This window comes from Macaca nemestrina, chromosome 3 (assembly GCF_043159975.1).
Source record: "Macaca nemestrina isolate mMacNem1 chromosome 3, mMacNem.hap1, whole genome shotgun sequence".
Classification (NCBI taxonomy): Eukaryota; Metazoa; Chordata; class Mammalia; order Primates; family Cercopithecidae; genus Macaca; species Macaca nemestrina.
The window spans coordinates 99,240,995-99,265,080 of NC_092127.1; the positions used below are offsets into that span (position 1 = coordinate 99,240,995).

General features: G+C 33.8%; 1 protein-coding gene across 1 annotated transcript in view; it reads right to left on the reverse strand.

The window, feature by feature from the left end:
- Positions 1-23,834, reverse strand: part of LOC105479622 (multimerin 1) — a 59,617-nt gene extending 35,783 nt beyond the window's left edge. The window contains exons 1-3 of the mRNA XM_011737682.2: positions 23,115-23,834; positions 9,587-9,706; positions 6,619-6,725 (exon numbers count right to left, since the gene is read on the reverse strand). Coding sequence (XP_011735984.2) covers positions 6,619-6,725; positions 9,587-9,706; positions 23,115-23,719 — 832 coding nt within the window. The 5' untranslated portion in view covers positions 23,720-23,834. The remainder of the gene's footprint in view (positions 1-6,618; positions 6,726-9,586; positions 9,707-23,114) is intronic.
- Positions 23,835-24,086: the final 252 nt, after the last annotated feature.

The window sequence follows — 24,086 nt, forward strand, 5'->3', positions numbered from 1 at the left end:
AACACTTGAAATCTTTTCTACATGAATTTCATATTTACTACTATATATCAAATAGGGAAGAGACAATAAAAATAGACTAGAGGGAGAGAGAAAGATAGAAAGACAGATGGAAAGCAAGAGTACATGCTAAAAATTAAAATAATAAAAATTAGAAGAATATTTGGACTTCAAAGATAGCCTGTGATACTACAGCTAAAAAGGCATTTTTTAAATTCTATCAAGCCCTATGAATTCACTTTCGTATAAATTGTGAAATTTAACATTTGGAAAATAGACTTTTAAAAAAAAAGAAATGATTTTCAGAGATGACACACTAACAGAAATGCCAATCCTTTTTCAGCTTTACAAGAAAATTCCCCTTGTTAAACTGGAGACAATTTAAAAAACTGATCAAAGATAGTATAGATATAAAAATTTCATGTATTCTGTAAATATACATTTGAAACATATATATTCTATTTTAAATGAGCATATATTAATTGAAATCTATAGATGTATATATACTATTTGAAACAAAAACTAGTAAAAAGACCAATTATATAAGAAAAAAGTTTTCTAATAAATTGTTTGAAAATAAAATTTATGTGACAAAACTAAAAAAATGCAATAAATATTCTTTGATTTATGCTGCCAGATGAATTTGGCCTTATGACATTTACAAAGCTCTATAAACAAATAGGATATTTATATAAGAATTTTCATGATTTAGTTAATAGTAAAGATAGTAAACTTTCAAAAATACACATAGTATTCAAGTGCTGATAAAAATTGAATGCAATCACTTTTTATTCAGGAAAGCCCAACAGATAATTCAGCAGGAGGATAATTTAACTGATGTTAATAGAAATTACAAACTTATTGAGACCTCATGTCACCCAGTTTCTCTAAATCTGATGGGTAAGTCATTAAAGGAGGTTGAGAGAGTTCCCTATATTAAATTACCTCTCTGACCAGGACATCATTTAGCTGGTATCATCCATGGCAAAAGACCACACCAATATAATTTGTAGAAATCAATAAATTGCTTAGAAATTATTAGAATGACATGAGTGATTTTTGGTATGATTTATCTTACTTTCTTACTTGGTCTGTAGTTTTAGACTGTGTTATAGACAATGCTTTAATTTAAGAAAATAAAAAGTAATGCATTCTTAATTTTTGATTTATATACAATATTGACTGTGACTGCTGCCCCTTCCCACCAATCATCATAATCAAAAGGCAGATTGGTTTGGGTGCTCGTGATCCTGAAGTGGAGAGACCTCAATACAAATCACAAAAGCATTTTACACAGGATTTATTTCCGGGGTTCAAAATACTTTGGTAAAGCTTTATTATAAATAGTGACATGTTATTTTAAGTTGCATTTTATAATGGAATTTTAGTCAGTTCTTTTCATTTTACTTCTTACAAAGTATTACATGCTGCATATTTAATATGAAGATTATAATATAATGTTTTACTTAACATCCTTCAAGGACTGGGAAGCAAGGGCAAGGTCTCTCTCTCTCTCTCTCTCTCTCTCTCTCTCTCTCTCACACACACACACACACACACACACACACACACGAGGATGTGTGGGGGGGTATTTTAACTCTTCTAGGATCCTATTTGAGACTTCAGTAGGAGCACTTCATCAATATATAGTTCCTTCTGTGTACCCAGTCTAGGAAAGATCCTGAATGCTCAAGAAGTAAAAATTTACCTAGGTGAGAGGTAAAGTGTCAAGAATAGAAAAGAGGCAAATGAAGAGCATCAAAGTTTAATTTTCTATTGACCTGAGGGTCAAAAGAATTTGAGATATATATCACTCATGTGATCTTGAAAAATGCTATTACATTAAAAAAGGGAATAGACAGTGATATGTGGGAGATAATCAATATATTGAAAATAGTAACCAAAAACATAAGAAAAAACTTTAAAATCAGTGACAAGAGGGAGAGGAGAGAGTAAATTAAAAAGTTGTCAGAAAGAAAAAAAAACAGCAATTGAAAGAGATAAAAAATAAACATATATAGAAGAATCAAGTAAAAATCTAGTTTTCCTGTACACTAAAATTTGATGATTAATTCCTCAGTATATGAAAATAATATCTATAAAATGAGAGAAATTAAGCTTTTTTCATATTTTATAGTTTCAAGATCGCTAATTTGAAAGAAAATGTGATTATGAAGTATTTTATAGTATTAAATGCCAAAAATTAATGTAATTGCATGTGTATATGTGCATGTTCATAAAGCTTCCCATTTGCTCTTAGCAATATTGTTAAATCCTTTTTTTTTTTTTTTTTTTTAGAATCTAAGTGAGAAAACTGTACTCCTGAATAAAAGAAACAACTATTAAGCATCACACAAAGATCCTTGAGATCCAATTGTCACATGAATCTCTTTGCTCGGGAATTCATTAGATGGAGTCCCTGCCAAGGCTGTTGAAAACTTGAAATGCCTGTTTTACAAATTCAATAGTTTATGTTATCTTTCCCTACTTCTGTTTGTTGACTGGAGTTCAATACTTCCATTCATCCCAATTTATTACACGGGATTTAACCAGCCACAGCAAAGAGCTGATAGGATCTCTGACAGTGGAGTCAGTTACTCTCCTGTGATAAAGAGCCTCGTTGATTGATGCTCTTTTGTTTTTTCATTTAGCAATCTTTCTGTCTCCCCAAATGTATTCTCTACCACAAGGACTGCCACAGATTCTAGGTTTTCCAAGCAATCTATCTTTCACTTGACACAGACCTTTGCTTTGTTCCTTACAGGACAGATTTCTAAGTTTCTTTTTCTTGTTCCCTTCTAAGCGATAAGCACAGGGACAGAGGACATTTATTTCAGTCAACTAAATTTGTAAAGATGTTTGTGCACTTCAGATTTTTTTTAAATGCAATATATTTTTTAAGTTGGATTCCTTTGCTTTTCTCCCAGCACAATTACTCTCTTTTTTTTCCCCTTGCAATGGAAGACCTGACCTTGATGGATCAAGGACTTACAGAAGCAAGGTCTGCAAGTGTCTACAGTAGGAGCAACAGCTTCCTTATTAGATCCTTTTTTTTTTTTTAATTAGATGGGTTTTATTTGCATTATTTTGTTGTTGTTTTCCTTCCAGGCCTTTGAACCATATGGAGAAAGTCATTAATGGCAACTCAGTAATGAGAATGTTTGCTCTCTCCCACTCAGAGCCAGAAAACCTTCCTGTGTGGCTTGAGGAGACAGATATCCAGCTGATCCATCAATATCAGGTGAATACTGGCATGGTGAATGTTCGGTGTACATATTAAGCTTTACTGAGATTTACTAGTTAAATTGAAGTAGGCAGTTTGGTGCAACAATCACTTATGGTACACAGTGTTCTTCACTAAAGGCATCATCATTTTATTGTGAAAGATGCTTAGAGAAGGTAATGTTCTTTCTCAAAGAAGAAAACATTTGCTACTGCTGGGAAGAACTAGACATGCAAAACTACAGGGAATGCATTTTACAATCCTCCTGCTGGAGAAGCCCCATATTCAAATGTTAGTTACAGTAGCTCTTATATAATTTATTGCATGATTTCACAGCATTTGTAAAACCAAATATTTGTTATATATTCATAACATATGGTAGGGGCCAGTTTATTTCAGCACTTGTACATGCTCACATTTTGTCAGCATTCATAATATCTGTAGTACAAAACAGAATGTTATAAGATACCTTTTTCCTATAAAAGATCTGATGATTAAAGCCACTGTATTTTTAAAAACAGATTTGCAGACAAGTTTTCTTCATCCTCTGTAATCTAACATTATTTGTGTTTAAATCATTGCCCTTTGTGTCGTTAAAGTAAGTCACGCTTTCCTTGTCCCACTTCAGAATATTTTAGAGACATCTACTGGAAAAGAGCATTATTGCAAATTTTATAAAACAGGTTTAAGTGTATGTTACTGCTGACTTTTTGAAAAGTGTCTTGAATACCATATCACAAAATTAGGTCCTTTCTAAAGGCAAAACCCTTGTGCAAACTGTCTTTGATGACTCATTCCTCATTATGTACAAATATATATATTTGAAATGAGAAAATGACATAACAAATGTAAAACATATCAGAATTATTGCTTTGATGTTGGACTTAAAGCTCCTTTTTTCCCCATATAAGGTTCTATTCATTTAGATTTTTAAAATTGGTTTCCTTTTGATAATATGATGAATATTTTTACAAGGTAATCTAGAACTGTGGCTACCAGTATTTTGATTATCTTGAGTTGCAGCTGAAGTACATGTGTAGCAGATTAGCATATTGTGGAATAAAGAGAGAATCACCCATGGATTCTGAGTCACCACATCTCTTTCTAACAGTTTCGCAATGGATTTACATCCCCAAAGAAATAGAAAGAAGGGTATAAAAGAAAGAAATGGAAAGAAGGGTACAAAAGTGGAGGAGAAGCAGTAAAAAAGAGTACAGTTGCAAATAGCTCCAATTTATTCCTGAACTGGTGACATTTCTTGCATATTTACAAGATCTTCCTACTACAATTTGGTTAGCTATTAGAAGGGAAAATGTGCAAACAGCCCCCCAGGAGAGAAATAATGAAGGTTCAAGGGACAAAGGGACACAGTAGTTCGTAATACAACCAGTGCATCAATTGCACTAATAGAAAATTCAGTCATTGAAAATACAACTGCACTAAAAGTGAAAAGTAGAATGGTCAAAGTATAGTAGGTAGCAACAGGAGGTTCTTTTGGAATCAAAGCTATATTAGAATTGGTTGTATGACAACATGACACAATATGCACATCTGCCATTGGAACATTATTCCCATTGTAGATTTCCTTAGAAAAGAGGCCTTTCAATAACAGCTTAATCAATCAGCAGATACCTGAATTATGAGTGGTTCCAATTACGCTGTTATGACAGAGGTAGTAATCGGAACTGTTCTGGGACATTTTTTGTCACTGGAAATCAATACAATGATTTGTAAATCTAGTATAAAACCTATCCACAGGTTACTTCCAATTAGGATATAAGGTGCCATTAGACAATCCCTAAACTACTTGAATTCATAAATATTTCATATCATACTTTGAAAAATGAGAATGGCAGGACACAGTCTATATTTGAAGCTGTCGACTAGTCTTTGTTTCTTTTGTCTATATTTACAGGGATATTCTGGTGTTTTTTTCTTCCTACATGTGTGTAGTTCACCATAGTGATAAAGAATTGATTCCTAAGTATAAAAGGTTGAAACACGGAGCAACAACAATTCTCATCAACTGGAGTCCATGACATTGTTTCATCTGTAGACTTTTTCCCTTCCATGTGTCTACCAATAGGATGTGTAATAACATCCTAAATTTCTAGAAATGTGCTCTGCAAACAAACACTCGAATCACCAAGAAATAATGATGGAATTAATAATCTCATGATATCCTTCCTTGTAGAAGAAAATAAATACAGATTTCAGAAACAGAATTCTAAATACTATTCAGAACTTTTAACCATTCACCAACTCTAGACACAAATATGTTTTACCATTGTGAGTATATTCGTGTACTTCATGGAAATCAGAAATCAGGATCATATTTGGGCCTTTTTAGAATATGCAAAATTCTTTATTTCCAAATATTTTCAGCATAGATTATATTTTATTTAAAAGTTTATTTTGCCTGGTTATAAATGCAGTACATATTCATTCTATAGTCTAAAAATAAATTGAATTTTCATAACATCTTCGAAATTCAGGCCAGACCCAGAATAAATAGCATTATGGTGAAATTTGCCTGCAGATTCTCATTGTATGGGCTAGTAAAACCATAAATAATATCCCTAACTAAAATGCAGGATTCCTAGAGCTTTTGTATTATAATTTGCTTTTTCTTAATGTGAGTCATAACGGTTTATTCACACTTATATTAATTTTTAATCACAGTCTCTTACACTGTTGATTGAATTCCCCACCACTGCTAATGGCCTTTCTTGTAATATTCATTCACTTAAAATATGTATGCTGATGCCATATTTTATTTTTCAAAGGAAACCTGTTTAAAGCCAAAAGCAAAATAATAGTCACATGGATATTAAGCCACAGCGGGTTACCATGTGTTTGATCAGCCTTGCCACCAGAAAGTCCTTAAAACCTCGGTTGAAAAAAAAATAGCTCCATTAGAATTTTGAAAAAGAGAGAATTATTCATGACATACTTTGTATGTCCTTTAATACTAAATTTCATTCATATGCACATTATTTCAAATAACTGAACTGGAACAAAATTAGAGAGTAGTCTTATTTTTAAATTGAGTCACTTCTAATAACACTTTATTTAAAAATTGAAAATTAGCATTCCTGATATTTTAATAAGGCATGCCTCTATAGCTTGTTGTTAAGAATAAGTAAGATCTTTCATCAGATTTCCATTTGCTCATCATATAACTCCAACATAAAAATGGGGGAAGAAATTAGAGACTAGCTTATGAGACTTCAGAGTGTTATAAAAGCTACCAAGTTAGAAAGCTTAGAAAGTTAACAGTCCTAGGAATTTGGCTACATGTTAATTTACCTTGGTTCAAAGGGGGAAATGCTATTCTTTTCTTCAATAGAATCAGTTTCTTATTGTTCAGAATTGTGATTACTAATATTAGAGTATACCTCTTAGCTGACATTTCGGCCCACTGTATCCAGGACAACACCTCCAATCCAACGAGGTGACAATTTTATGTTGCATCCTGTAGATAGGATTGGATATCTTCTGAGATCTAGAGAGTTGAGCAGTTGGGGGGAAATCAATTATTTGTTTCACATTAAATTATCAGTTGGAATAATAAATGTAAAGTTTTTGGGGAAATGCCTACAATACAACAAGCATTTATTTAGTATTAGCTGTTATAATCATAATATTCATCATCAATATTATTGCCTAACTTAGGTTTCTTTCAATACATTACAAAAAGCAGTAGTAGTTACGGTATTTGGTATTTTAAATTGATAGCTGTCATTGACTTTCTAAAGATATTATAGCTTTTCTCTTGATAATACTTTTCGCTAAATCAATGTTAAAACATATTTTATTACAATTTTAAAGTTATATGGAGATAATTTATTCTACTTCATATTATTTCCTATATTGTTATAATTAAAAAGATCTATATTTCCTCCAGATCAGTATCAAACAACTTGAAACAACTGGATATTCGTGATCTAATTGAAATTTTGATAACCACTATCATTTTCCCATTGAAATTTTATCATCGAAGTTTTGAAATTATACTACCTACTATTTTTGTCATATAGTATTTCTCTGAGAGAGACAGAGAAGGACAGAGAGAGAGAAGGGATGTAATATGAGGAACTTTTATTTCTAAGATGAAACCATAAAACAGCAGAAGAGAAATAAGGAAACTATAGCAGTTCAACACAACAATCAACATAATTAGTGAATGCTACTAAATTGTGAGCTCCGTGTGTGTAAATGTAAGTCATAAGTGCAATTTGGCCATATTAGTCTTACCCATGTGACTTTAATATTTAGTTGCTATTTATCAAATGGGTCTGTAAAATGGGCACATACTATCTTGCTTAATTTTCATATTAGTTTATGATGAAGGCATTATTATTATCCTGATTTGCTGATGAGGAACCAAAAGAACAGAGAGATGAAATAACTGGCTCAAAGTCCCATATCTAAAAGGGGTAGAGCTGTGATTTTTAGCCCATGACATGTGGGCTAGCCTCCAATGTTATTATCCTGGAGTTCGCCACGTACAACTATATGGAGACAACAGTCATCCACATGGGTAAACGCTGAACATGTGGAACAGTAACATTATAATAGACTGGCCTTTAGGGACTTGGGTTTCAGTTTCTGCTATAACGTGACAGGTAACCGAGTATGTCTGAGGCTATTTGTCAGTTGCAAAATGAGCTACAAGATCCTTTCCATTTGTGAAAGCATGCTAATCATTTACCCTCATTTATTTCACTAAATCTTTCTGTCTAGTGAAATATCATCTGCAATCCCATAGTTAAAGCTAAGTAGGAAGTAAAGCAATTTGGAAAGGGACTCTATATGGAGTTTGTAAGGATGGGCTCAAGCAGTTAGTTGAACTATTGTTGGGGTCAATATTCCTGCTTTGGCAAATTGAGTATCTGTTGCATGTAGCTCAGACATAATAAAAGAAAAGGTAGCAATTATGACATAAGTATTAAAATAGCGAATGAATGGACCCACTCAGAAGGCATAAAAAAGATAAGATTTGAGAATAAAAATAAATACTTCTGGTTTGTTTGAATAAAAGAAAAAATAAATAAAAAGAGCTCACCTTGAATCCAGAAAGGCAGTATGCTAGAGTCTACTGTGGTCAAGTTTTCATTACTAAAGAATTAGCAATGCATTCTTTGTGTCTCATATTGGCAAGGAAATTGTCACAAAGGGAGTAAGGGGTGAAAATAGAAATAGAGTTCAGCTCTCCCAAATCCCTAAGATGTGCTTAGCTCTCTGGACCATGAACCTTAGCTATTCCTCAAGGGACTAAGAAGCACCTTGATTTTATGTATCCTTATTGTGCACTGTTCCAGATTGCCATGTGTCAGATTCATTGCCTGAGTTATTTGTATGACAATTTGCATAACATTAGCCATCATGGCCTGAATAACAATTTGAGTTTTTATTGCAGGCTCTTTGGAAACACCCCTAGCTGAGCTACTGTGACTACATGAATTCAGAGAATTTATCAATTACTCAGCCCCATCTTTTAGGACAACAACATAGATTTTTTTTTTTTTTTTGGAGACGGAGTCTCGCACTGTCGCCCAGGCTGGAGTGCAGTGGCCGGATCTCAGCTCACTGCAAGCTCCGCCTCCCGGGTTTACGCCATTCTCCTGCCTCAGCCTCCGGAGTAGCTGGGACTACAGGCACCCACCACCTTGCCTGGCTATTTTTTTATATTTTTTAGTAGAGACGGGGTTTCACTGTGTTAGCCAGGATGGTCTCGATCTCCTGACCTAGTGATCCGCCCATCTCGGCCTCCCAAAGTGCTGGGATTACAGGCTTGAGCCACACCGCGCCCGGCCTTTTTTTTTTTTTTTTTTTTTTTTAATGATAATCAAATGACATGGCTAATTACAATAGATACAAGAAGAAAAGCTTCACTTAGCTGCTTTACCATGCATAATTGTAACTAGAAGCACTTCTAATTTTAGAATATGAACCAAGTTATAAACTTGTCTCTGACCTGGCATGAAGAGAAAATAATAAATCTTCAAAATTGTGCATGAAATTCATAAGCAATTAAAGGACAGGATTGTTGACCTGATATAGAGTAAAAGTAATAGTGATAGTAAAAATAGAAATAAGCATGAGAATTAACATTTATTGAATGCTTACAAGGCACAAGGCACTAGGCTAAATATATTATTGCATGATCTCAAATGATTCTAAAAATGACCATATGAGGCAAACATTATTAGTGTCTACATTTTCACTTACTGAAGCATAATGCGACGACCATCCCCTGACCCTACTATGTATTATGTACCTTGGATGACTAACATTATATATTCCTAGCTACAATTTATTATGGTGCAAAATCAGTGGCTATTTTCAAGAAATATTACATACCTCTGAGGACAGGATCCACCGGTCCAGCCACAAGGTCCTCTCCCACCTGGTACATAAGTGACCTGGTTGTCCAATATCACTGTAGGAGATAACCTGGTGTGTACATAAGCACACCAATTCCTAAGGAAGATCATAATTGTTAGGGAAAAAAACTGTTGTCAAAAAGAATTATTTTCATCAAAATTATTTTCACAGACAAACGTCTATTTTTGCCATACTATAGATCAGAAACTTTGTAAGATTGTTATTTAGCTTTAAAATATTTAAATATAAGAGAAAATAACTTATTACTGCATTGCTGTACTCAGGAATTATAAGGAAACACTAACAAGAACAAAATAAAGAAAAGAATAAATCAAAGCTAAAATGAGAAACCTGCAGAGTATAGCTATAAGATAAATCAAAATGCAAGAATGCTCTTGTAGCAAGGATTAATATTAGTACTGAGATTAAAAAACTCAGATCCGGGTCCATCACTTTAAAATATGTGCAGTAAAGCGTAAGTAAATAAGTAAATAAATGGTTTAAAAATCAAAAAAGAGGAGAAAGAACTGTTATTAGCTGTAGTGGATATGATTGTAACCGAACAAAATACAAAATGGTCTAGATGCAGATTATTATAATTAAAAAGAGAAGTCAGCAATGTAATTAAATATAAATGTTTATGAGTTAATACAAGATTAATTTATATTAATTCAATCACAAAGTTAAGATCAGTTACATTTCTCTGTACCAACAACAAATTCAAAAAGACACTATTAACAATAGCAAAAAATAACAAGAATAATGTACCTAAGAATAAATTCAGCAAAAGAAGTGTTAGATTTAATATGTAAAAATTTTAAACTTTATTGAAAAACTTTAAAGAAAAAGCCAGTGGATCATGTTAATTAATGGGAAACCCAATGCACATATGTCAATTTTCCTGAAATTAATCTCCAAATTCTATGCATTTTCACAACAAATCTTAGCTTGAGATAAGGAGTTAAATGAGCTTATTCTATAATTTTTCATATAAAAAACTAAAAACATAAATTTCAGAGAATTTTGTCCCTGGCTATATAAACTATCAGATTTACCTTTTTATGGAAAAAATTATAAATCTGGACAAGATGTATAAAGCAACAGTTTTCAGATGTTGGGCAGTAGACAATGCAGTGATATGATGCTTGAGGGAAAATATGTGATGTTAGCTCCACATTCAATCTAGTTTTGTGCCTGGGAACAATTTTCAAACTGCATCACAGAAGGATGGATTCCAGAAAAGACACCAAGTAAAGAAAATAGAGATCTGAGTTTGGGGATACTAGGGTGGTTAAAAAGTGTGGCAAAGATTAATAAAATGAGGGGGACAGAGAGAAATATCATTTTAAAAGTCAATATAGGGGTGTCCTTGAATCTTGGACTGAATACTATTTTGTGCTTGCAAACAATAAAATCCAGACACTGATAACATAGCATCCACAGTGCCCAGCATGAAAAGCAAACAAAATGAAATATGAGAAAAAGCAGCAAAATAGGACCAGTATATGGAGTAAAAATCCAGTAAATAGAAAAAAAAAACAAAAAACAAGGGTGACATAGATGTTGGAATTAGCAACCCATGACTTTAAAACAATTAACCATTAAATAGAATGAGAAGTATATAACATATGAATTAAAAATGGACTGGATGTGCTTAACTGAAGTCTGGACACTTTGGAAAGTAAGACCAATAAACTGGAAGACAAGGAATAGAAACCGGCCAAACTGAAGTACAGAGAAAAAATTCAAAAACATAAATGAGCAAAACTGAAGTGGTTCTAAGATCGGCCAGAATAAACATGTGAAGAAAAAAAAGGAAAGTTTTCTAAATGTGTTTTTAAAAAAAAAAAAAAAATCAACCCTCATATCTAAGAAGCTCAATGAATTCCAGGAGGATAAACACATAGTAAAACCCCGCTTAAGTACATCATACACAAATTCCAGAAAACAACACATAAAAAGAAAAAAAAAGATATGTTAATTGCTTGCTTTAATCATTCCACATTGTCATTCATCTAAGGCAGATAAATTGAGCTCCATACAACTTATTGTGTTCTTTTGAATGCGATGTTTAAAATTTCAGGCGCCTCAAAGAAGTAAGAAAACACGCTGGCACATGTTGTTAAATCACTGGTAACAACTGAGGCAAAAATAATGTAAAACAAAGAACTGGAAAAAGTAAGAAATAAAAATAAAACGATTTGAAATTGAGATGACCACAATAAAGGGATCTTTAAAAAATTAACTAGATTCCTCATGCAAATGCAATGAAGATCCTAATTACCGAGACTGACTAACTTCAACAGAAGCACAATTAAATTGTCACATGAACATTCTCTGAATGACTGTGGAGGAGGGAGTGTGGGGCAGAAACAACACAAGGATCGCCATCACTGCATGCTCAGGGCTTTGAAAAGAAAAAATATATTAATTCCCTGTGAGGCAAAATGATAGTGTCACCTGGCAGAGGCCTTTTCAAATCCTAAATATTAAAACAATCTCATGACTAAAATAGTTGAGGAGGCAAAGAAGCAGATCAGCAGACTGCTCATGGCCCAGCAATCTTTGATCCAGTATAAATTGGAAGAACAATCCACAGCAAAAGAGCCCCTGGTGTGACTTGTAATTAGGTTTACGCTACCAACGAAATAAGCTCATTAAGGAATGTTAAAAATGTAAATATAATTTTAAAACCAAATTATCTGAAAATGTAGGTTTAAAAACAGAAAATTAAGCATGGCAAAATGGTGATGGGCAGTTTAAAGGAAAATGCAATGAGCCCAGACAAGCATTTTGCTTAAACCTAGTAATCCTTTGTACCTTTGTACACCATAGACAGATTATGGTGGACGGTGAGCAGTTACTTTGAAGTATTTAGTTTTCCAGGGGGTCATAACCCTCCATCCAGCAGACCACATTTGGGATTCTCTTTCAGGGTAATAACTCTGTTGCTTTTGTGCAGCAACATGTACTGAAAAAAAGCTTGTATTGATTCTTTGGATTTTTCAAGTTAATAGGTAAAAGGTTTGTTCTAGGGAAAAGCAGACATCTTTGGTTATGAGCAAAGGCCTAGCTTGTTGAACATATAAAATAGAGAGGGGAAAGGATTCTATTATGATTCATAAAACTCAAAGACTTGTGGATAATGAACTAAGAGAAGGCATCATAAGTAAACAGTTTATTGTATTTTTGATTTTGACATTTTAGAAACCAAATCTTTCAGGAAACTAGTGAAAAGACTAATGTAAAAAACTTCCATTAATTGACTAAATAATGGCCCAGTCATACCAGTTCTTATCCTGAACTGAGTGAGAGGGGACTGAAGCAAAGAAGATGGCTTTAAATAATGACCACACAGAATATTTTCCCAAGAAATAAAGGGATAATCTAAGAATTAACATTATTCAGTTATACTAGTCCTTAGAACCCAGATGAATAGATTGCTTGTCATCTAATTCAAAAGAAGCTACTTAAACTTTCATATTAATAAACTGTGGCTTTAACAGACAAAATAGTATGAAAATACCAAGTCCTAAGGATGTTCATTAGAAGTCAAGGTAAGCCAATAATCACCACCATAAACCAAGCCAATGGTATATAATTTTCTTTGAGAAGCTGGAGAAGATTTTGTGTCTGGGGGAGACTTTATGGATTGAACGACCTTTGTTTCCCATCATCCCCTTGAACGTAGAGATTTAAAGGAGAACAAGAGGAAAACAAAATAGGACAAGACAGACATACTGCTTCTGAAAATTAACATTCTCTCAAAGAAATAGGATTATCAGGTGACTCTAGTAATAAGCCCTCACACCTCACTTAATACCCACCCATGCCTTTCTGACTTGAGAAAGTGTAAGATCACAAACCCACCCATACCTCTCTGACTTGAGAAAGTATAAGATCTCAAATGTCCATTTCTTTACCTTGTACTTAAAGATGACTACAATTTGCAAATGACAACATATGCATACATTAATGGATTCATAAATGCCTCAGGGGAAGAACTAAGTCTCTGGTGGGACTTAATTTAGAGAGAACAATATTAATCCCTCATAAGAGAATAACTTATTCATATTATTCCTAATTTACCTCATGAAAAATACTATTGTCTTAATTATAAGATTATTATTGCATGGAAGTACATCCAAACAAAACTTAACTGTTTGACCATTACTAATGGCAAAATTATGAAATAATAGTGTTGTACATCATTTTACACTAAACTCCGGAAGTCCATAGGGATAAAATCCTCACCCAATTCAATGATAAGTGGGACAAACATATGCTAAATATATAAAAGTTAGTCTTGTATTTTTAAATAAGTGTTTACTGCTTTTTACAAATCAAACCTGCTCATTTTATTCTGGACTCTGTAAGTCTGACATATGTGGATAATTCCCCCTCTCTCTCTTTTTAAAAAATATCACTTAGTAAAAAATAGTTTGTTTAAAGAGGAAAATAGAATTTTAAAGGCAACTATACCTTAAGAAACCTATTTTTATTGGTGTCAATAATCAAGGAAAAAATTCAACTGAAGCCTCATTTGGTTTAGCAGTTCAATTATTAAGTCCCTGAGGAAAATTATGTGTCCTAAGTCAATAAAAGTAGAACAGATTTTAGATAGCACCACTAGTCAGAGTACGTGTTCTCCCTAGCACACTACCCTAATTTGAGAACATCATTAAAATATCATGTATCACAATAACAGAAAGGTAGAGGCAACTCTAGTGTCCATTGACAAATGAGTGGGAAAAGAAAATCACACACACACACACACACACACACTCAAAATGGGGTATTATTCAACCTTCGAAAAGGAAGAACCTTGAAAACACTATGCTAAGTGAAAATAAACAAGACACAAAAGGACAAATATTGTACAGTTTCACTTATATGATGTACTTAAGTGGTTAAATTCATGGAGACAGAAAATAGAACGGTGATTGCCAGGGACAGTGAGGAGGCTGCAATGGGAAGTTATTATTTAATGGGTACAGAGATTCAGTTTGGGAAGATGAAAACGTTCTGGAAATAGATGGTAGTGATGACTGCAAAACAATGTGAACATACTTAAAGCCACAGAATTGTACGTTTAAAGACGGATATAAATTTTTAATGTATATTTACCACAATAAAAATAAATAAATACATACTGAAAAAATGCCATACAAAGTGATAAATAATAATTGTGCATATCTCTTGTCAAAATCAGAGAGAGTTGAAGAAGAAAAAGTAAGAAATAGCGCAAAGGATGAAAAAATAGGACAAAAGAACAGGAAAGGGGAAAAGAAGGAAGGAGGAGGGAAATGAGGCATTTCTGGCAACATCAGAGCCGTCATCAATACATGCCTTTTTTCACCTCCTAGGTCAGAATTAGAAAGTCATTTCTGATGATGAAGGTCTGCCTGCTGGACAAGATTTTTATTCTTTTAACTCCACACATAGGGGCGAATAAAGAAGAGAGTGTATTTCTGTGCCTAGAGTTTTTTGTTTGTTTGTTTTTATTCCTGAATTAGGCAAGGGTGAGGGGTGGGGGCAGTGGGCACACCTGCATAAGCAAAAGAAAATAAAGAAAAATTTCCCATAACATAGTTGGATGCTAGAGCCAGGCTATCTGCTTTTAGATCTTGACTCCACAATTTATAGCCATGACTTTGTCTGGCAAAGGTGACTTCCTCATCTACAAAGCATCTACAATAATATTATCTACCTCACACGATTGTCGTGAGACTAAATGTTTTAATAAAAGTAAAATACTTGCTGCTATCACTGCTCATAATAATTAAATGATTCAGAGTTAAGTGGAATCTTTTTAAAGAGAATATATATATAAAATATGGCCTCAATATTTTTTTGCCTCAGATACAAAGAGACACAACTCCCGATTTGCTTCTTTAATGACCTGATAATTTCATCTTAACCATAATTGTTTGTATGTTTCAAGTCAATAATTTCCATAAAGCTAACACAGAAGACCATCATCATCATTTATGGTCAATTCAGATGACGAAGTTTGCCTCTCAGGAAAACATAATATTGAGAATGTCTCTACAGTCTTAAGAAGTTATGAACATAAATACTTCCAAAGTGTTATAGAATCTGTTTATTAAAATCTTTATTTTTTCTAATCAAGCTAAAAAGAGAAGTTTTTAATCAAATTATTAATTTGAGAGACTATAATTGGCATGTAGTTCACTAGTCATAAATGAGAAAATAATTCAAGGGAAATATATACAACATGAAAAAAGATAATAAAAATGGGAAGAAATAATTTACACTTAGTGAAAAGATTCATGATATATAACTTATATTTAAATAAAGCAATAGACATTTGATATTTAGCTTCGGCTAACAGTCCAAAAGACAAGTTCATCTCAATACTTATTTCCTTAAGAAAATCACTGTTTTATTTCCTAACAACAAAATAATTTATGTTTGTGGTTCTTTTTTTGTAGTGTACCTTTATATACTTAATTCTTTTACAGAATTTTATATAATGTTCAAACTGAGATAAAAATATCAGTTTTGTAAAAGAATCATATAAATAAATTGATATTTAAAATAATTTTTTGAAAAGCAATTATGCAAAACTCAGATCATGGGGAATTTCAGATGCTTTGATTTATGGTTAGACTTTAAGAAGAAACCCTTTCTTATGTACCAACTTTTGCATTTAAAATATTTTCATCAGGCATAATTAATTTGCTTTCTGTAGTGGGAACAATGTGGTGAATGTAGTTGAGTTTTCAATGATAGATGACTGTAGAGTGCCTCGCAGCCACAAATTACTGTCTATACACAATATTGTCAGTGTAAAGTTTTAGGAGATCGAGCCGAATGTATACCCATCACAAGATGTGCATAGAGTTTGCTGCTTGGATCCAACCTATTTTCCAATTTTAAAGTGAAATTTTTCAATTTTTAAAGTGGTACATCGAATTAACTATGTATAACGTATATTTTTTATAAGTAATGATTGTTAAAGTCAACCTTTAATACAACCTTTTTCATAAATTTGTTTTATTTTACCTAATTTTATTTTTTGTTTCCCCCTTCCCCGCATAACTGTGACTTGAGCATACTCCGGGCATTGTAAACTGTTTCTGTTCCAGTAGGTGTCAGGCTTTCCCAGCGTGCAGACCACAAAGGCAGGCTAACAGATGCCGTGATGCAGAATTCTATGCTTAATCCATTTCCTGTAAACTGACTTTTTTAGCATTTACCCTCAAATAATCAACTTAAAATTGCAGTTTTATATTCAGAAAAGCAGAAGGTGTGCGAATACAAAAAGTTCCCACTTAATTATTAGGAATATATAAGCACTCATTAAATTCTAGCATATGAAATGCAATATATATTTATAGTAACGTAGAAACAGCAAAGTAATGAAATAAAGAATGCGATTAATGAGTAAAAACTGATAGAGAATATACTTTATATAGTGTTTATTTCACTGGCGGTAATGTAATAGAGACGTCTATTTCACAAAGATATAAGAAAATACCCTTTAGTATAATGGTTTCTCTTTAGAATTTTATAGCATGTAAAAATTACCCATTTTGGATGTTATTAGCCCTAATAATAACTTTGCAAATAACACAGAAATTTAGCTGATCAGATAATTCACTTCTAAAACCTGTTCATAATTCACACAAAATGAGCAGAAAAAAATGTCTATTATGATAGACAGTAGAATTAATTTAATGGTTAATTTTTGTAATTTTAAAATAATTTTCAAATTTGTCATTAAACTCAGAAAAAAAAATCCTCCTGTTTTTTCTGCATATTCAAATTTTACCTTCCTCTGACCCTTCTCATTAATATGTTAACATATGTATGACCCCTCTGTATATAAAATAAAATATAATAAGAAACAAACACAAAAAATAAATAACTGTTTGGACCAGCCTTGGCTTCTGACCACTTTCTCCATTTTTTTTTTTTTCATAAAAGCCTTCCTTAATTGAGTTGGTTTTAATGGCTCTTTTTTGCCTTCCTTCATACCTCAATTTTCTCAGGCCAGAGCACGGTGCTCACTCAACTATTTATCAGTTCCATGTCACTGAAATACTGACTATTTTTCAGTCCCCACTTTGTCTTTTTCAGCAGCATTTCACACTGTTGATCACTTACCTCCTTCTTAAAATATTTTCTTCCTTTGCTCTATGACACCACACTTTTATAGTTTCCTTCCTAACTTCTCTGGTCACCCCATTTAAGGCTGTATTGCTGGCATCCACCACTATCAATTAATCAAATATTAGAGATTCTCTATTCATAATTCTAGGTCCTTCTTTCTTTCAGCATCATCCACATTCATGACTTAATACATTTCTATACACCAATGCTTTGCCAAATTTATATCTCTAGCCTTGATCTCCCCTCTGGATGCCAAACCCATCTAATCATCCATGATTTTACAGAGTTTTATTGAGCTCTTTCTATGTGCCTGGCACTGTTCTAGGCAGCAAATACAGTAGTAATAAGACAGGCAAGGTCCCTGTTTTCATTGGATGTATTGCGGAAATACATAAAATACACTGTTGTCTATATAAATAGAATAATTTCAAATAATTCCTACAAAGAAAAAATAAGGGTGACAAAATAAGGAATGGCAAGTGAGAGGATAGTTACTGGGTCAGAGAAGGTCCTTTTGAGGAGGTGACATTAAAGCTGGAGGTGCAAGAGTCCTTCATTATAAAAGGTGCAGAAAGAGCATTCCAGCAAGAACAAAAAAAGTTTCCCTTGAGATTTATATTAACTTGACATGTTCAATAAACAGAAGGGAAGCCAGCGTGGCTGGAGGAAAGGAAGTGCAGTGAGCTTCAAGTGTGACAATGAATGAAAGATCAAATTTCACAGATTTTAAGACACACGTTTTTGAAATCAAGAATGTGTCTTGAAATCAACGGCATTTTTCAGTCACAAGTGGTCAGACAGCAGTTGTTGCTATTGCCTTAGAAATACTTTACCAGTTTCATTTACATTTTCTTCTTAAGTTTGCAAAAGTGATATGTGTCCAAAATCTCAAAGTCTGAAAGACAAAACTAAAAATTCAAAGTAAGCAAGTATGATGTCATACTTTTCTTTCTGATTAGTACCTAAAATAATGTGTCACTTACAATAATGAAGTCTTACATCCAGTGAAATGCATTAATCTGACTTAAATGTTCAAAAGATTCCTCCCTTGTGTGGATCATGGATTATGGTAAACAAGGGTGGAAAGAAGTGGACCAGTTAGAACACTAGTGGTGAATAATGGCAACTAGAAGATGGAGAGAAGCTAAGGTATTTGGGATCTATTAGAGGTGTAACAAGACTTTTTGATAGATTAGATAAAAACCAGCGGGGAGAGAAAAATTCCAAAGATCTATCCAAGGTTTCTAGTTACGGAACTAGCCATTCACTGATTTGGTAAAAATTAAGATACATGGGTACAGGGGTTGGGAATTGTGAGAAAAGCAGGCAGTTGAATTGTATCGTTACCTAATTTCACTATTATCCTCTCAGGCAAGGTTTACTGACCCCATTCACAATGGGTAGACCATTCCCCTGTTATATACTACAATTTCTTAAGCTTCATTCAGAATCAGCATTTGTGATTCACCGTTATTCCTCCTCTCACCTCTGCCACTGGGCTGTTGGTTCCATAAGGCAGGACATGTAGGAGTTCTTGTTCATTGTTTTACTCCCAGCACAACCACAGTGCTGGGGACAGATAAGGTGTTCAGCAAATATTTGTTCAACATATAAATACACTAATCCTAATTTCTTATTTCCATCCTTCCTATTTCAAAGTGCTTGGTCATTGACTAATACCCACTCTGCCAGACAGGAAACCACAGGGCTATTGTAGCCAGGAGTTCCTGCAATGCTAAAAAAAAAAAAGAGCTACAAGATGAAACAAAAATGTGCCAGAGTAATCCTGAATAATCTAGAAAAGAACCTGTAATAAACACAAATACTCCTTTTACTAAGAATTATTATAAAATTCCAAGAATGGTAGAAAAAAAAATATGTTTATTCTAAATCAACCAGGTTTTTTTCATAAACAAATGCAAATATTTACTTGGGAAGCTTTCTTCTTTATATTCACATATTGATGCTCATATTTCACATTCAGTATGATTAAATATTGATTGTGTACCTGCTATAAACCAGAGACTTTGCTAGCTCTGAAAATAAGTCCCTGTATGCAAAGACACTAAAAATTCATTATGATTATTATGCAGTGTTGTAAGTGCAGTGAATAGGGGAATTCAAAGAGACCTGTAGGAGCAGTTAGAAAGGCCACCTAACTTCACCTGAGGCTTCCTGCAGTTATTATTAGGTGGGAAAGGAGACAATTATGGCAAAAGAGAACCATTGTTAGTCAGAGGGGCAGACAGGGAAAAAACGTGGGTTTAACAAACAGCATATATTGGACCAGAGAACTACTTATTTGAATAGGAAGGAAGTGGCGGAAGATGAGGTTGGGGAGGTAGGCAGGAGGCAGATCTAGGATGGCATCATGTGACTAACTGGGTGACAAATCTAGATTGTAATCTGGAGGCAACCAATAGCCTATGAAGCCTCACGAGCTGGGAAGTGAACTGGTCACGCTTATCCTCCCACTTGTGATAAGAGACTGTACCTGCCAAGGGAGTGTAATGTAGGAGCTGACAGCAATGAATCTAAAGCCAGCCAGCTTGGGTTTGAATCTTTGCCCCGAGATTTGTTAGCTAAATGACCTTAGGTAAGCTACTTAATCCCTCTGTAAAGAAATAATGATAGAATCTTCCTCATCTTTATGGAGTTATAGTAATGATTAAATGAGTGAATATATTCACTCACAATAGTAGAGTACTAGGAAGAGATGCCATGTACGTGTTTGCTACTACTATTATTATTATTTGCCAATCAAATGAAAATTTGAAAGACTTCTTTTGACCTTATCAAGGGTTTGCATCCTAGGTCCTTAAGCGAAGGACCTAGGTTTTCTCTAATGCCATTGTCATTTGAATGGCTTAATGAGTAAGGAATCTTGGTAATGGAAAGGATTACTAAAAGAAAACCTCAAGCTCTCCAGGACCTCAAACAACAGAATCCCTACATGGAGTTGGTACTTTTCTATAGAAAGAATTTAAGAACACTTTTGTTGGAAAAGTCATAGGATAAAGTTCTGTTCAGCAAGTTATACCTTTAATATTGTTTTCTCATAGAGCATATTCAAATTTTTTGAAGTCTGATAGGTATGTTAGTGTTTACTTTTTATAGGGAATATTCCTTAGAGGCAGGAATTATTGTTATTTTTTAAATTCTGTGTGTCCCAAAACCTAGCACAGTGCTGGCACATGATGGGCAAATTATAAATAATCATCAAATAAACAAGCGTTCCCAACCTTTGAAAGCAAGGACCTTGGATAAAACAACTAGTATTTATTTAAAAACTAGTATTGATCAAACTACTAGTTACTAGTTCTAATTATGACAGAGCTGTATGCCACTTTCTATATGGTATATAACATTTAAATGCTATTTTAACTTGAATTGTCTCTTTGTTCTGTTTATTATACTTCCCTTTCTATTAAAAATTTCTGGCTGAGTGCGATGGCTCACGCCTCTAATCCCAGCACTTTGGGAGGCTGAGGCGGGTGGATCAAACGGTCAAGAGATCAAGACCATCCTGGCCAACATGGTGAAACCCCATCTCTACTAAAAATACAAAAATTAGCCTGGTGTGGTGGTGCGCCACCTGTAGTCCCAGCTACTCAGAAGGCTGAGGCAGGAGAATCACTTGAACCTGGGAGTCGAAGGTTGCAGTGAGCCAAGCTGTGCCACTGCACTCCAACCTGGCAACAGAGCAAGACTCTATCTCAAAAAAAAAAAAAAAAAAAAAATTATTAGCTATAGCATCTCTGAAAAGCTCACAATCGTTTCCCATGAATGTCCAAGAGTTTTATTGTAACTAATTTTTAAAAATTTAATTACAGCCTCTAATAAAATATGATTAACAGAGATGATGCACTCAAGTGATTTAGAAAAAGCTCTCAATAAATGACATTTCTGATTATTATTTAATAGACAAAAATCCTCTTGTCCCCCAAAATGAGAAAGATTAATACATGTCCGTTAAATGTTTTTTAATGGCAAATCTACTTGTCCCAAAATGAACATTTTGTAATCTGTACTATTTGTTTTACAGTAAGCTGGCATTTTTCCAAAGTCCACTATGTGAATACTTTTTTAGTTACAATCAGATTTACTTATATATTTTAAAAAATTCTGTAACTTTTGAAATATATTGAAAAATAGACTTGAATAATAAATAATACAGAAATAAGTAAATTAATCAGCTTGTATTCTTACCAGTGTCTCTCTTCTTCTCACCTTTATATCAGCAACAGCTTTAACCAAATGCCTTTCACATAGCAGGTGTGTCAACTTCTATTTTTAACTTTTATTTTATTTTATATTAGTAAGATGTTTAACCCCATTTTGCTCCCAAGACATGTCTGGTGTCTTGACTTTGTTTTATTACATGTAAAAACTATTTGTAAGTTTAGTTTTATAACACTAAACTTCTAGTATTCTAAACATACAGATAACTTTGAGCCTTAAATGAATAAAATATTGACCCACCCAGATATTTTTTCTTTGTTTATTTTGATTTGACTATCACTTCTTTTGAAAACCCTCAACAATGCTCCTTTAAATTTGTTTTATTTTATTTCAACCTTTCAAATTGCTCTAACTTAAAATTAAAATTAATCTGAAAAGTAGATTTTCTGAGTCATCACATTCATGATGGCAACACAACTCAAATAATAAAACAGTACTATCAAAATGTGAGTTGTTGAGCACCTATTCTGTGAGGATCACGCACCTAAGCACATTTCATTCATTTGTATCTGAACGAGAGCCCTGCAAAGTTTTATTTTTATTGACATTCCTTGTATTAAATCTGTAGTTTCTGTATGAAGAAACCGAGGTTCACAGAGATCAACTCAGTTGCTCAAAATCATGGACCTAGACCATACTGAAGCCAGGATTGCACCTCTGGTGTGCTTGGTTCCATCTTTAACAACTGTTACTTTTTATAATACTGCTATTCCAATTCTCAAATCTGTTCATGCCCCAATTTTATTTATTTATTTATTTTTCTCTTTCATATTGTGGGAATGGTTGGGAATACAATCAACATATCCTTGAATTAAACTAACAGCCACCGTGGTGCTACTTTGCTTGGCAATGACTATTCTAAAGTAAAACCACCTCTATAAGTTAATAGAAAAGTGAATGATTATTTTAGTTAAAACAAAATTGCTGCATTTTATTTGTTCATTTTTCCCTATTAGATAAGCTAACAATAAATAACTTTATCTAACTGAAATGGCGAAATTATAAATATGATCCAATTTCATCCTGAATTTGAAATAATTTTCTGGGAGTGAGGTAAATTTCACTCGCAATCTTCTAGACCTGCTAGACAGAGAAAGAACAAAAAGAAAAGAAGATTCCTTACTTTCCTCTAGTTGTTTCAAAACTTGATTTTTGGTAGTCAGTTCTTTGGCTGGGACTGCTGTCACCCCGGCTGAGGTATGTTTCCCGTGGGGCTCGATTTCCGACGCCTCCAGTGCCTCCAACACCTCCAACTGCATTTAGAGAAGTTGCTTGTTCATTTGACTTTCTGGCAAAGCTCTGAAGAAATTTCAGTGTGGAATTGGAAAGGACCACTGGTTCTGCTCCAGGATTGAACTCGATGTTAGCTTTGGTTGGGAGGGTAAGATTCTGCAACTTGACCACTCCTTCTGCTCTCTCTGTGGATGTGGGAGTTTGGTTTCTCACACCCTCAGCAGGTGCACTTTTCTCTGAGGGAGGCAGTGTTGATTGAAGAAGACTCTCTTCAGAAGTTCTTGCCTCTGGAGCTGTAGCTATCTCCGCTGACATGACCCAAGTGGTTGGCAGTATTTGCAAACTTTGTATTTTATTTGGAGGAACTGAAGCAGAGGTCATAGTCTTCTGAGAGTTCCCATCCTCAGGTATAGTCCAAGAATGCTTACTGTTGTTAAGGCCAATGCCCCCACTCCATAAACTAGAAAGCAGGACAAATAATCTTGCCCCCTTCATCTCAGTAGTTTGAAGCAAGGTAGCTCATGTGAAATTTGGGGACAAAATGCGTGTGGCCTTTTTGATAGCTGCTTCCACACTGAATCTGCTAAGACCAAGCTTTGCCAATTTGAGATGTGTAGAGGAAACAGGTTTCTGTGTTTTGTAGTGTGCTCAGGAAGTTCGATTTCCTGTTTCTGTAGGGTTTTGGTGATCTGTGACCTCTAGTGGGATGGCTCTATGGAAGTGCTGAAGGGTCTCTGACAAAGCTGAGGGTAAATGGGAAAACACAGGCAATTATTATCAGGAAAACCCATGAGAAAAATATGAAGTAACTTTCTTTTTCTGAGCACACCCATGTTTCACATTTCACTGCTTTCAAAGAGAA